Source organism: Plasmodium gaboni, chromosome 5, assembly GCF_001602025.1.
Source record: "Plasmodium gaboni strain SY75 chromosome 5, whole genome shotgun sequence".
Taxonomy (NCBI): Eukaryota; Apicomplexa; class Aconoidasida; order Haemosporida; family Plasmodiidae; genus Plasmodium; species Plasmodium gaboni.
Window position 1 is genome coordinate 307,726 of NC_031485.1, and position 15,994 is coordinate 323,719.

The 15,994-nt window shown below is 20.4% G+C and overlaps 4 protein-coding genes across 4 annotated transcripts in view; 2 read left to right on the top strand and 2 right to left on the bottom strand.

Annotated features, from left to right (window-relative positions):
* PGSY75_0509400 (RNA polymerase I) overlaps positions 1-8,588 on the bottom strand; it is a gene marked incomplete at both ends in the record, with an annotated part of 8,961 nt that extends 373 nt beyond the window's left edge. The window contains one exon of the mRNA XM_018784375.1: positions 35-8,588. Coding sequence (XP_018643031.1) covers positions 35-8,588 — 8,554 coding nt within the window.
* Positions 8,589-10,685: 2,097 nt separating this feature from the next.
* PGSY75_0509500 (hypothetical protein) lies at positions 10,686-12,005 on the top strand (the record flags this gene model as incomplete). Its single annotated transcript, XM_018784377.1, has 1 exon — positions 10,686-12,005. The coding sequence occupies one exon, from the start codon at positions 10,686-10,688 to the stop codon at positions 12,003-12,005; it is 1,320 nt and encodes a 439-aa protein (XP_018643032.1).
* A 528-nt stretch (positions 12,006-12,533) lies between these two features.
* PGSY75_0509600 (asparagine--tRNA ligase) lies at positions 12,534-14,724 on the top strand (the record flags this gene model as incomplete). The annotated part of the gene is made up of 2 exons (XM_018784378.1): positions 12,534-12,834; positions 12,959-14,724. 2 exons carry the CDS (start codon positions 12,534-12,536, stop codon positions 14,722-14,724), a joined length of 2,067 nt encoding a protein of 688 aa, XP_018643033.1.
* A 251-nt stretch (positions 14,725-14,975) lies between these two features.
* The window catches only part of PGSY75_0509700 (hypothetical protein), a gene marked incomplete at both ends in the record, with an annotated part of 1,824 nt that continues 805 nt past the window's right edge, over positions 14,976-15,994 (bottom strand). The window contains 4 exons of the mRNA XM_018784379.1: positions 14,976-15,113; positions 15,180-15,454; positions 15,564-15,640; positions 15,733-15,994. The exon at positions 15,733-15,994 is cut by the window's right edge and continues 80 nt beyond it. Of these exons, the coding sequence (XP_018643034.1) occupies positions 14,976-15,113; positions 15,180-15,454; positions 15,564-15,640; positions 15,733-15,994 (752 nt within the window). The remainder of the gene's footprint in view (positions 15,114-15,179; positions 15,455-15,563; positions 15,641-15,732) is intronic.

Consider the following 15,994-nt stretch of genomic DNA (forward strand, 5'->3'; position numbering starts at 1 on the left):
TTAAATTATATATATGTTTTAATTATTATTATACCTGTATGTGTCATAAAATCACTTATAAATGACAAATGCCTAAAATCAATTTGTATTCCATAAGCATCGAAAACTTTTTTTAATTCCTTAGTTATACATAACCTTCCTGCTTCGATACCATATGTTTTAACAATAGCATAAATATCATTACAATATAATTTTGTTTTATCGATATATTTATCTTTAATATTATACAATTTATAAATATTTTTTCCTTCAATTTGTAATTCATATTCTGCTCCACTATGAGTAATATCTTTACCCTTTAAAATTTTTGGATTATTTAAATCTTTTACTTTGAATAAAACTTCTTTATTTATTTCTGATTTTATATGATTTAAGAAATCGATAGGATATGGAAAAAAATTAATATCCCATCCTATATCTAATTTTAATATCCATGTTACAGGTGAGAAATGTATATTTTTAATAAAACAGAGTAAACTACTTTTTATTTTATCAATAATATTTTTAACATATCTTTGTTCATTTTTTTTTATTTTTTGTCCTTCTTCATTTTGTTCAATATTTTCTTCATCATCATCTGAAGATATTATTAAATTAATATTATTTTTATAATCATAAGATAATTTGGTAAATGATTTAGTAATATATTCTTCTTTATTATCCATTTCTTCTTCAAATTTATTTTTTTCTATAAAATGAATATCATTTATATGTTCATCATATTCATTATTTTTTTTATTTAATGGTGTTGATAATGATGATGATGATAAAGAAGATGAAACCGTGGTTGATGACATATTTTTATTATCATTAATATTATTTAATTTAGTATTATTTATTTTTTTATCTTTCAAACTATGAAAAATATCTGATGTTTCTTCATCTATTAATATATGATGTGTAGCACTAGTTTCTGATGAAAAATAATTTACAGTACTTCCTCGTGTATTGGAGCATTCTGATATTTTGGATTCATTACTAGAATTTCTATTAGTCAAACATTTATCTTTATTATTTATATCTATCATTTCTTTTTTATTGGACCTCATCATTTCTAATTCACTATTATTATCACTATTATTATCACTATCGTTGTTATTATCACTATTAGTATCACTATTATTATCACTATCATTGTTATTATCACTATTATTATCAATATCAATATTATTATCACTATCAATCTTACTACTTGTGTCACTTTCTCCCTCCTCGTCATATTCCTTTTCATCCTCTTCTTTATCCTTCTCTGACTTTAATCCATCATCTTCTTCCTCTTCTTCAGTATCACTATCACCGTTTTTTGACGCTTGATCACTGTTGGAATTTTTTTCAGAATTATCCTTCAACTCGATATCAGACATATCATCGTGGTCACGATCCCCATCATTTCCTTTTTCAAGGTCATAAGCAGACATATTTTCTTTATTTGAAATATCATTATATGATTTCGTTGGAGAATCATCTTCCATATGGCTAGCCATATTATGTGATGCATTTTGATATTCACCTGATATATTATTATTTGCGCCTCTTTTGGATTCATAACGTTCATTTTCTTTTGCCATGAATTTTAACTTAGCATTTATTTGATCTTCATCATCTTTATATTCATATTTATCCATATTAAAATTAAATTCTTCTGACATTTTTTTACTTATGAAGTCATATAACTCATCATAATATTCATGATTTAAAGAATTAATGTTTATTAAATTATGAAATACAAAAGTTTCATGAACCTTATTTAAGACAGAATTTAATAATGCATTTACTACTTTGTAAAGTATAAATGATATTGTTAGATGTTTATTAATATTACAGAAATGATATAAATTTTCAAATTGAATAATAATTTCATAATTCCATTCTTTTTTCATATCAAAATTAATATTACAATTTTTTAAAACATTATTAATTTTGGCTAGCTCAGTATTATCTGTATTAATTTGTTGTTCAATATTACTATTTATTATATTTTCATTATTCATAATATCTGATAAATTAATAGTATGTTTTTGTTCATTTTGATTTTCTTTTAAGATAATTTTCCTATCAACACCAATACCATATATAACATCTGTTAAAAAAATACTTTGATAACTACTTAAGATTTTATCTGCAATATTTGTAATATAATTTTTCATTTTATTAGGATCATTTTTTAAATTATCAACTTGTAATTTTATAGGTACATAAATCATAGGTTTAGATGTCAATTTTGATGTTAAAAAAATTTCTTTTAATCTTGGAATACCCATAGTAACGTTTTCTGTACCAGCTAAATGAAAAGTATTCAATGTCATTTGTGTAGCTGGCTCACCAAATGATTGAGCTACTAATATACCTATAGATTCACCTGGATTACATAAAGAATTATAATACTTTGATTTTAAAAGAGATGATGATAATGTATCAAAATTTATTGGTAAGTTTTCATATTGTGTGAAATTTAAATCATTCCATAATAATGTATTATTTAATTTATTATTGAATTTATCTGATACACTACCAATATATGTATATGGATTATATTTACTAATTAATGGTTCTTCATTATTTTCTATATAATTATCTTTTTCATGTTTTAAAAATAATTCTTGATTATTTAATATTTTACTATGAATATTATTATTTAAATATTTACTAAATGATAAATGATAATTATGTAATAGATCTTTTGATAAATCTAAATATGCAGTTTTTGATGGATCAATACCATCTTCACCATATAAAAATTGAATAATTGAATTATCTTCATTTCTAACAGTGCCATCATAATGTAATATAACTGATTCCATACATTTAATTAAACATCTTTGAATATAACCTGATTTGGCGGTTTTCACAGCTGTATCTATTAAACCTTCTCTTCCTGACATACAATGAAAAAAATATTCTTGTGGTCTTAAACCTTCTAAAAAGCAATCAGTAATTAAACCACATGATCTAGCTCCATAATCATATCTATGAAAACTTGGTAATGTCTTTCCAGATCTCATTCTAGGAACTCGTTTACCTTCTAAATATTGTTGATCTAACATACCACAAATCATAGAATAATTAACTTTACTACCTTTAGCACCAGTAAAAATCATATTACTAAAACCATTATTTAAAAATTTATTCATTAAATTATTCATATTAATTAAATTATTTGTTCCAGAAGATACTCGACATAAATAAGGCTGAAATAATGAATCAATTAAATTGTCAAAATCTGATCTTTTTAAATAAAAATAATTATGTATTAAATATTCCATTTTATAAAATACATCATCCATATTATAATATTTAAAATTTAAATCTTCTTCATCTTTTTTTTTTGAACATAAATAATCTTCATAATATTGATGTTTTCCGTTATATGATAAATTAGTTATTTCATCATTTAAAGTAAAAGAAGGTAAACTTGACATTAAACAATTTCTTATAATCTTTTCATCATATACATCATTACTTGTAGGATTTATATTTGTCATTATCTCATTTTTCACAGCACTTCTTTTAAATAAATTATTATTACTATAACTATTATAACTATCACTATTATGATTATTATGATTATAATTATCACTATTATTATCATTATAATTATCATTATAACTATCACTATTATTATCATTATTTTTATTATTATCATTATTATTATTATTATAAGTATTCATAAAATCCTTCTCGTCAATATTATATCCTCCTTCATAATTCCATTTTTTATGTAATTCACCATAAAAATGAAGAAATTTTTTCAACTTATATTTTTTTATTTCTTGAATGCTTTTTTCTTCAACAAATTTTCTTTTCTTCTTTATTTTTTCGTTATCTCCAAATTCATTATTTTGTTCTTCACATTTAATTTTTAGATCTTTATTACAATTATCTTGCACATTCATATTATTTATAGATGATATGTGTGATTCGTCTTCTTCTTTAAAATATATATTATTTATAACATTTTTAATAATTTCGTCATTACTTACATCATAATCAAAACTATTTATATATGTAACTAAGGAGGGGAAATATTTCATAATATTTTTATTTTGAAATAATTCAAATATAATATAAATTTTCAATCTCTTGTTACATCTAGCTGCTTTCAAAAAGGTAAGTACTTTTTCAATAATCTTTGTAATTTTTTTTATAGTAAAACTAGTGGAATTAAAAAATGTAGGTTCTTTTAAAGCTTTATATAATTTGTTTGTTATAGAATTTAAGAAATTATTATTTGTTTCCTCTATTTGAGAATTATTATATAATATATGTTTATTTCCTTCTTCATTTTTTCCATTTAAATATTTTTCATATATATTAAAAAGATCTTTATTAAGAACATATTGAACACATGAATATAAAGATGAATTAGAATTTGGTTCATTATCTAGATTTACAACATTATCATGTTTATTATATTTATTAGAAATGTTCGAAATTTTATTTTTGTTTTTGTCTTTATTTAATAAAGAAACATTATCATCACAAAATTGTATTTCATTTAATATGTGGAATATAATATTTTGTAATTCTTTATTTAACAAGGCAAGTAAATAAGAATTTTCTGATATAGATAAAATATTTTCATCTTTAATAATTATATCACTATCATTTTTTATATGTTTTGTTTTCATTTTGTTTATATCATTTTCTTTCTCAATAAAATTATTATTTATAAGTTCATTTTGTTTTTCATATAAATCATACATTTTATTAAGTATTAATTTTTTTCTTTGGTTGCCTGTATTCATTTTTTTTTTTGTATAAGAATTCATATCAGTAATATCAGCATTTATCGAATTTGCTATAGAATAAACAAATAAATTTTGTAAATAAAAACCAGTAAAAGAAATCCTTTTTTTAATAAGACGTTTTTCTTTCTTTGCATTTTTATTCAATATAAAATCATATAAACTTAAACTCGTCCCCCGAAGTTGTAAAAAATTTATAAATAATCTTCCAAAACAATCTAACATAACAGCACTAGTTTTGGGTCCAAATAATTCATGACATAAATGAACTAAACTATTTGAACTGGCACCAAAGTGTAATTTATCTAATACACCTTGTAGTAATTCTGAATTTTTTATAATAACTTCATTTTCTTTCAATGGATCAAAGGACCATAAATCTGGTGATGTTTTTGCTTTAGCTACATAATTAATTCCTTTATATGTATTCATAAATTCATTATCATTATATTTATTATATGTCTCTATAGCAACCTTATCAATAACTGTTTTTAAAATACTTGTTATTAATTGTTTCCCTGTCCATAATTTTTTTGGATATAGAATTGCTGGTTCTTCTGTAATGATAGTAAAATTAGTTCTGTTTAATATAATAGCATATGGATCTAGATAATTATAATTCGTAATTTTTAAAACATTACCATTAAATTGTTCAACATTATTTGTTTCTTTTAAAATATCTATATCTTGTGGTTTCATTAAATTATTTATTTGTAAATCATATATAGAATTATTTCTTCCTTCATCATTTGATACAGCACTTAATATTTTTCCATTATCTTCAATAGATTGATTTGTTTTTATAATACTCATCTTTTTATTATAATCAGCATTATTCTCATTATTATTAATATCATATTGTATATTATATTGTGAATTCTTCATATTTTTCACAACACTACTACTACTACTACTACAATTATTATTGTTCATGTTGTTGTTCATGTTGTTGTTTTTCTTTTTCTTAATAAAAAATGAATTTTTTTGAGATATCAAAGAGTTCAATGAACACTGCAATAAATTACAATATTCATCATAATTCAGAAATGTTTCTAAGGATGTTAAATGTAAACCACCAAGAATAAAATCCTGAGCTAAACCTCTAAGTGGAGATCCATCTTTAAAACTTGTAAATAAAAAATCACAATTCATTAAATGAGTTGCTTCAGCTCTTGCTAATGGTGTTTGTAATAAATGTAAATTCATTTCATCACCATCAAAATCTGCATTATAAGAACTACAATTAACATAATTTAATCTAAAAACCTTTTCTTTCTCAAATATTTTTAAATAATGAGCCATAATAGAAAATTTATGTAATGTAGGTTGTCTATTCATTATAACTACATCTCCATCACGTGCATGTCTATGAAGTATATAACTATTTTCTGTTTGAAAATTAATTTTTTCTATTTTTTCAATTACCTTTAATCTATCTTCATATTTATGTGATAATTTAAATACTCTACCATTTGAATCTCTATAACTAAGTGCACCTGGATATATATTTGGACCATTTTGTATTAACTTTTTTATATAAGTAAAATTATTTTGTGTTATATATTCATCTATAGTTAATACCTTTGCAAACTCTAAAGGCATACCTATTTGATTTGTTTCAATAAATGTATCTGGAGATATAACAGTTCTTGCGCAATTATTTACTCTTTTACCCATTATATTTTTTCTTAAGATTCCTTCTTTTTTATCTAATATTTGTCTTATACTTATATTTTTTAAATGTTTATTATTAACTTTTTCGGTTAAAGTAGAATCATAAAATGTATTAACACCTAATTGTAATGTGCTAAATAATATATTTATATATGCACTTTTATTATTATAAACTAATGTATAATATTTTAAAAAATCCATCTTTGTTATATCTGTATCATCATCCATTATATTATGATTAAATTTATATTTCATTTTTAAAGAAAAAACAGAAAACATATCTTTATATAATTTTAAATCTTTCTTATTATGTTCTAATAAATAATCAAAATCAACCTTTTTCTTTGCATTTATACATAGTTTAATAAAATTATTAAATCGACATAATGTATTTGTTATCTTCGTTCGAACATGTATACCTTTAGATTGACTTCTAAATCGGTTTCCACTTACACCCATATCATATAAAAAAAATTTCTTATAACCATCTCTTTTAGTAAATGGATATAATAAATTAATAATATCTTTATTATTATTTTCAAATATTTTTTTTAATATATCTATAACTTGAAAACTAAATAAACGTATAGTACATTTTTCTTTAACAGGTTGTGTTTTATTATAATGATTAACCATATCTGTAAAGGTCGAACTTTTTTTTATTTTATCGTTCGTTATATTATGTGTTGATAATTCATTAAAAGAATTTTCATATCCCATACTTTCTTTAATATTACCACTATTATTTTTATTATTATTATTATTATTATTATTATTATATGGATAACTTTCTTCCATATCAATTTGTTTATCATCCATTTCATTATTATCATCTTCTATTTTTATCGATTCATAATTAATATTATTGTTATATTCAATTTTTTTACTTTCTCTTTTTATCATCAATTTATTATTTTCATTTTTCTCTTTAAAATTATTCAATTGCCTTTCATCATCATTAATATTATGTATGTTGTCTGCATCATCAACATAATCTATATCGTCAACATTATTTAGATTTTCCAAGTCATCTATATCGTCTTGATCATCTTTGTCATTCTTCTTTTCTTTCTTCTTTGGCATATATTTTTTAAAAAAAGGGTTGTTTGTGTGTACACCTATAAAATTTATGGTATCTCTTCTTTGTGATACTTTAGCACTTATATTTCTTTGAAATTTACAAAAACAACATTTACTACTTTTTTTCATATGAAGTTTAATAGTTTTACTTAATATTAAATATTCTTCATAATTATAATTTGATTGAAACGCTAATTTATTTGGATCAAACTTATATTTTTTAATTCTTTCTTTTAATTTGTTATAATCAGGTTTGTTTTCTTTGTTCTCATCGCTAGCGGGTGCGTCTGTTTCTTCTTCATAAATCTCTTCAGTTGGGACTAAGTCGACAAGATTGTCACTAAAATAATTGTTATTATTACCACTATTATTATTATTATTATTATTATCATTTATATCCATATTATCATTTTTTTTATCATTTTTTTTATCATTTTTTTCATCATTTTTTTCATCATTTTTTTCATCTTTTACCCTTTCCAGAGAATTCAAAAGATCCACGTGCTCATCAAAACTTCCATCCTTGTCCTCATAAACATTATCATAATCATCATATATAGCCTCAACGATATCTTCTAAAGATATATCCGAATCTTTGCATATTTTTTTATATAATTTCTCCACTTGATCAATTATATATTCATAATCACAATTCTTTTTGTATTTTATTTTATTAGTACTTTCAATATGATTTAACGATTTCAATTGGAAGATATGTTTTAATAAAAATATCACATCCTCAGAACAACAAAAATTATAACAATGATAACAAATCAAATTTAATAATTCTTGTAATTCTTTATAAAATAATGGATTAAATAATGGAAGAACAAATTCAATATGACCAATATGACCAGTACAATTTTCATGTCTTTCAAAACAAACTGAACATATCTGGTTATGATCAATGGTACCATATTTTGGGTCATAATACATTTTTGTAACAACTCCACTTTTATGAGTTTTCTCATATTCATATTTTTCATTTTCATATTTACCCATTGATATTCTTCTCAACTCACCACTGTTTAATACATCAAGCTCCGCACTCTTTATCTCAGCACATATTGCCTTATTTATATCATACATCTTTTATATATAATAATAATTTTATATAATCACATCTAAAGGTATTAATAAATAAAAAATTAAAGGTATATATATATATATATATATATATATAAATATACGAATATGTTAACATTTTTCTTTTTTTTTTCTACATTTTAAAACTTCTATATAGATATTGAATAATAAATAAAAAATAAAAAATATATATATATAAAAATATATATATATATATATATATATATATATTCTTTAAAATGTAATTTTAATTAACGAATAATATATTTATCAACATTTTATAATATATACATAAATATATCCATATATATTATTTTAACAACGTTGCAATAAAATATAAATATGAAAAAATATACAATATTTAATTATATATATATTTCATATATTAATATCAAAACTTTAATTAAAAAAAAAATAAAATAATTCATATCATTTTAAACATCAGATATTATAGCAACATTATATTAATTGGTAATAATAATATTATATATATATAAATATTTTTATATTTTTTTATTTTATGGTTTAAAAGAAAAAGTAAACCAAGGTTTCTACATTTTTTAAATCAAAAATTATTATAACATAATAATACTATATATATATATATATATATATATATATATATATTATATTAATAATTATATTTTTATATATGCATATATAAAAAAGTAACATATCGTAAGTTCATATAGGATATTATTATTCAATGTAAATAAATATATAAAAAATAGAAATTATAATAAACTATTATTTATACATTATTATTTTTTAATTTACATATTTAAAAAATATAAAAAAATAGAGTTATAGATAATATAAGAAAATACATATATAATATATATATATATTTTTTTTACTACAAGTTTAGAAAGTTCAAGGGTATTATATATAAAATATAAATATATATAATAATATTAATACATATAATTATTAATATTATATGTAAATATTTATTAAACGTTCCTTCTCTTTTCCATTATTTTATTTTCTTTTATTTTTTATTGTTATGTAGAAAAATAAAAATATTCACAATATCCTATTTAAGATAAATAATTAATTAATTTTTATTGTCACAAGATTCTTTTAATATTTTATTTTCCCCTCTTATTTTTTTAATAGAAAAAAAAATATATTTATTCAATATAATATTTTATTTATATTAACCCTTAGAACAAAGATCAATGTCATAAAATTATAATATATATAAATAAATTTATTTCATATGTTGTTTCAAATTAAGGAAAAAAAATAAAATAAAATAAAATAAAATAAAAATGAACAATTCTTATAATTAACCTTTAATAAAAACTGGTTATACATATATATATATATATATATATATATATATATATATATATATATATTTATATATATTTATATATTTTTTTTTTCCAGTTTCCAAATGGTTACAGTAATAATACATATCTTTAAATAAATTGTGGTATATTATATCAAAGTGGACATATATATTATCAAATAATATTTTATAAATATGTTCTTATAAATTAAAAGACTATTGTTTTATATGAATTCAAAAATGACATAAGTATTTGGTCATATTATTCTTTTATTTATTCCTTTTAATTTTTTTTTTTTTTTTTTTATGAAATAAAAACATTTATGAATTAGTTGTATATATAATAATGGTTAAGTTATATTTATTCCTTCTCTCTTTTTATCAGTACACCCAACAAAGGTGTTAATTAAAAAAAAAAAAAAAAATATATATATATATATATATATTATTTTTTTTTTTTTTGGTAACCTAATTTGTTCAAATGAATAACAGCTATTAAAAATTATAAATATGTTATGTTTGGTGTTTTTATAAAATAATTTTATATTATTATATTAAGAAACACATATATGAAATATAATTAAAATGTTATTATAATAATATGTTTATCATATTATTATCTTTTAATTATACATATAATGTTGTGTATATTCTTTAAAATAATTCCGTGTGATGCTATAATAATTTAAACTTGTCAGCACGTGGAAAAATATTATATATATATATATATATATATATATATATATATGTATGTATATATTTTTTTATATTAGTATGAGTATTTATTTTTATGTTTCACCTCAATGGATAAAATAAAAATAATTTTTAGTGACGATTTAAAATCCAGCACCATTTATTATCACCTTGATACTTTTTTAAAAAATGAACAAGTAAACGATAAAAATGATACAAAATATAGTGACATGCTGTATTTGGAAGAAGTATATATAGCACATGAGCCTTTGGCAGATATGGAAGGGATATGTTACATATATACAAATTATGTGTATAAATCTCACTTCGCTTTGACGAAAAAAAAAACAAATAAAGGAGATAGTGATGATATAAAAAGAAGTGATGATATTAAAAAAAGTGATGATATTAAAAAAAGTGATAGTATAAAAAAAAGTGATAGTATAAAAAAAAGTGATAGTATAAAAAAAAGTGATAGCATAAAAAAAAGTGATAGCATAAAAAAAAGTGATAGCATAAAAAAATATGAAATGGTTCAAGGAACAAGCAACTTGTGGGCTTTTTCTTCGTCATATTCATCAGATTCGTCAATTAGTAATCGTTCTATCTCTCCTTTTGATAATGATTTTACTATATCTTATGAAAGAGAAAGGAGAAAAGAAGAAAATGTAGATGATAGATATTCTCTATCTTTAATATTAATGATTATTGATGAGAATTATTTAAAAGTTCAACATGAAGAATGTAGACATATGTTTTATAAAATCGAAAAATTACAAAAAGAATATAGAAATGTTCGTATTATATGTATATTAATAGGTATACGAGAAATATTAAATAGAGTTGATTATACAGAAAATTATTTATTTCATGATAAATCTTTTTTTTCTTCATCTATTATTTCACCTTTAAAAAGAAATAAGAATGAAAAATATAATGAAAAAAATATGATGATAATTAATAATAAAGATTTAGATAATATAATAGCTACTTTAATGGTACATTATCATATTGATACAGCTGAATTAGATAATATAAATCAACTAACTAAATATATATTTAAATGTTGTAAATATTTACATCAATCTAAATATAGAAAACTTTATTCTTATTTTAAAGTGAAACCACAAACAATTAATCATTTAAAAAATATAGATATTAATGATAAAAAAAATAATTTTAATTCTACTTGGACATCTCAATTAATGCAAATCAATGGAATATCTGAAGATGTTTCTAAAAAAATTACACAAGTTTTTAATTCACCATTCCATTTAATGACATATTTAAAAAAAAATAATGATGAAGAATGTTTAAAGGATTTAATTATAAATTCTTCATATGGGGACAGAAAATTAGGTAAAGCTCTCTCTCGAAAAATTTTTAGAGTTTTTTCTCCAAACGCAAATCCCCATCACTTCGTTTCATAAATGATACACATATATATTATTATTATATATATATATATATTATTTATTTTTATTTTTATTTTTTATTTTATTTTTTTTTTTGATACAAAATATGCACAAACTTTTGGAGCATAAAGGTAAACACAATTTATTACATATACTATGAATGGGAGATTATAAATACCTTTTTTTTTTTTTTTTTTTTTTTTTTTTAATAAAGCATATATATATATAATATAATATATATATTATTATATTGTAACTTATTTATAAATTACGTTAAGAAAATGAAAAAAATTATACATATATAATATTTTATTTTAATTAAAATGAACTAAATAAATATATACATGGTAATATAAATATATTCACCTAACGTTAACAGTTAAAAGCTGTTATTCATTGGGAAAAATGAAAAATTATTAAAAGTTATACATAAAAAAAAATATATATAATATATATAATATATATATTATATATATTTAAATTTTATTTATTATATATATATATATATATATATTTTTATTTTATTTTTGTACCATATTGTTGATGAGAATATATTTTATCACATTAATTTATTTCTTTACATTATTATTTTCATTAACAAAATGTATTAAAAACAAGAACAGAAATAACATATCAAATTTAACCTGTACCTATAATTTGTCAAGGGTAAGAAATAGGCCTATATTTACCACAGGTACTAAAAGGAGAAAGATCAGGAATGACTTTTTTTTTTTAAACAACCCCAGAAAAATGATATCATTATGTAAAAAAATTGGTATAAAGAAAAAGTTCTTATTCTCTAAATTTCAAGGGAAATATAATCTGTACTGTACAACAAAAAATGGTATGCATATATAATATATAAATATATAAATAAATATATAAATATATAAATATAAATATATATATATATATATATATATATATATATATATATATATATGTGTGTGTTATATTTTTTTCTTTAGTTGAAAGGACGAGAATTAAAGACTTATTCAACATGGATATAAAAGAGGCAGAAAAAAAAAATTTTAAAATTTGCGGTTGGATAAAATCAGTGAGAACTGTAGGAAAAAGTTATTTTGTTTTTGTAGATATTAATGATGGTTCCTATTTTAAAAATTTACAAGTTATAATTGATGAGAAAATTCCAGACTATGATTATATTTTAAAAACTTCTACAGATGATGCTATCGAATGTTTTGGAGAGTTAAAAGGATCCATAGGAAAAAAACAAAACATCGAATTGTGTGTATATGATATTTCAAAAAATCATTATATAAAATTATTTAAACAAATGGATCAGAACAATGTAGAGGAAAAGGAAAAAATAAATGACAGCAAAAACGAAAAAGATAACCACAATAATAATAAGGACAATCTTAATGATGATATTATTTTTACTAAGAAAACATCTGTTCATATAAATGAAGATAATAAAACAAAGGACGCCAAACAGAATAAAGAAGACTATTATGTGATATCCAAAAAATATCACACGAAACAATATTTAAGAAATTATCCACATTTAAGAGCAAGAACAAAATTATATAGTAGCATATTTAGATTAAAATCAGATATAATTTTTGAAACTTTTAATTTTTTTAAAAAAAAAAAAAATTATACATATATTAATACACCCATTTTAACAAGTAATGATTGTGAAGGAGCTGGGAAATTGTTTTATGCAACTACATTATTTGATCAACAAAATGAAAATAAAAAAAAAGAAGAAGATCACATGAAAAAAGGAATAACACATGAAACAACAACTAATATAAAAGAAAAATGTTATAATCAAAAAGAACATTTAGAATATATATCAAATCATAAAGGTATATCGAAAAATGAAAATTTTAACGAAATTCTATTAAAAAATGTATCTAATGATTATGTACCACTTAAAAATACAGAATCATCTAATAATATTTTTGAAAAAGATTTTTTTAAAAAGGCATGTTATTTAAATGTATCTAGTCAATTATCTTTAGAATGTTTATGTTGTTCGATAGGGGATGTATTCACTTTAAACCCTTCCTTTAGAGCAGAGAATTCAAATACATTCAGACATTTAAGTGAATTTCTGATGCTAGAAGTGGAACTAGCCTTTTCAAACTTGAAAGATATAATAGACGTTTCAGAAGAATATATCAAAGAAATGATTACATATGCCTTATACAAATCAGAAGATGTAAATTATCTAAATGAATATCATGATAAAGATTTAAAAAATAAACTAGAAAATATATTAAATAAAAAATTTGTTGTAATAACATATGATGAAGCAATAAATATACTGAAAAAAGAAAATGCTTTTTATGATATCCAATGGGGTAAAGATTTTTCATTTGAAGAACAAAAATACCTAGCGACAAATTATTTTAAAGCACCTGTTGTTATAATCAATTATCCAACTCATATAAAACCATTTTATATGAAATTAAATGAAGATGAAAAAACAGTCTCTTGTATGGATATTATTTTTCCAGATGTTGGAGAAGTTGTAGGTGGGTCTGAAAGAGAAATTAATTTGAATAATTTAAAAAAACAAATGAAAAATAAAAAATTAAATATGAAATTATATGATCCTTATATACAACTTAGAAAACATGGAAATATACCTCATGCTGGTTTTGGCATAGGTATGGATAGATTGATTATGTTCCTATCATCAATAAATAATATAAGAGATGTGGTAACCTTTCCTAGATATCCAGGTTCAATTTTTATGTAATATTATAATGTTCTTATGAATTTGTAAATGATTATTTCATTATTTTTATTTTTATTTTCATCACTATAAGTGTATATTTAAGTTAAAAAATAAAAATAAAATAAAAATAAAAATAAAAGTATATTATATATGTGTTTATTTATTTATAATTTTTTTTATTTTATTTTTTTGTTTATATATATATATATATTTATGTATATATATTTATGTATATATGTTTATGTTAAAACACTTTTGAAACCTTTGAAGTTTTATTGATTCATTTGAATAAACATTTTTATATCATTTAAAATATTGTCAATTTGATCAATGTCACAAGAGTGTAAAGAGACCCACTGGGCATATAGAAGACTGTTGTGTGCCACGGTATTAATACACTCACCAACAATCTAAAAAATAAAACAAATATATATATATATATATATATATTTTTATTTATATCATGTTTATATTACATTTTCTGATGTCGTTTCAAATTTACGACATCGTTGGATACATTCATCACTCTTTTGCTTAAACTTATCAACAAGTTCAGAATTTATGTTGCTTAAATTTAATAAATCATTGATCTTTTTCTCATATTCTGATTTGTTTATGACTTCTAATAATTTTTCACAAGAATCTTTTAAATTCTTATATTTTTCTGACACTTCAGTATTTATATTATTAACTGTTTCGAAGAAATCATTGGTTAAATTACATTCGTTGTACATCATTTGGTTTTTTTCAGCTATATAAATAAATAATAAAAAAAAAAAAAAAAAACTGATCATAAAATGTTTATAAATATATATATATATATGTGTGTCATAAAAAATAAGTGTACTGTTATTCTTTACATTTCAAATTTGAAGGATCCTTATTTAGTATGTCCACTGAAACGTTTTCCTTTCCTTCATTATTTTCATTTGAAATACTAAAAGGAAATATATGCACACATACATACACATATATATATATATATTTATATTTATTTATTATAACAATGAATATGTATTATCTCTTTACCTTGATATGTTCATATATTTTAACTCTATTTCTTTTATTATATTGGTATCGTCTTGTACTTTTACATTTTCTTTTATAATTTTTGATCTGTTTAATTCTTCAATTTCTTGGTTACTCTCATTTTTTATTCCTTCAATGTGGTAGTATTGTTCATTGTGTCTTATGCTTTTTTCATAAAAGGGAAGAACATATATAAATAAAAAATATATAAATGTAACTAGTTCAATCTGTATATTCATATGGACAATTTTTTTTTTTTTTT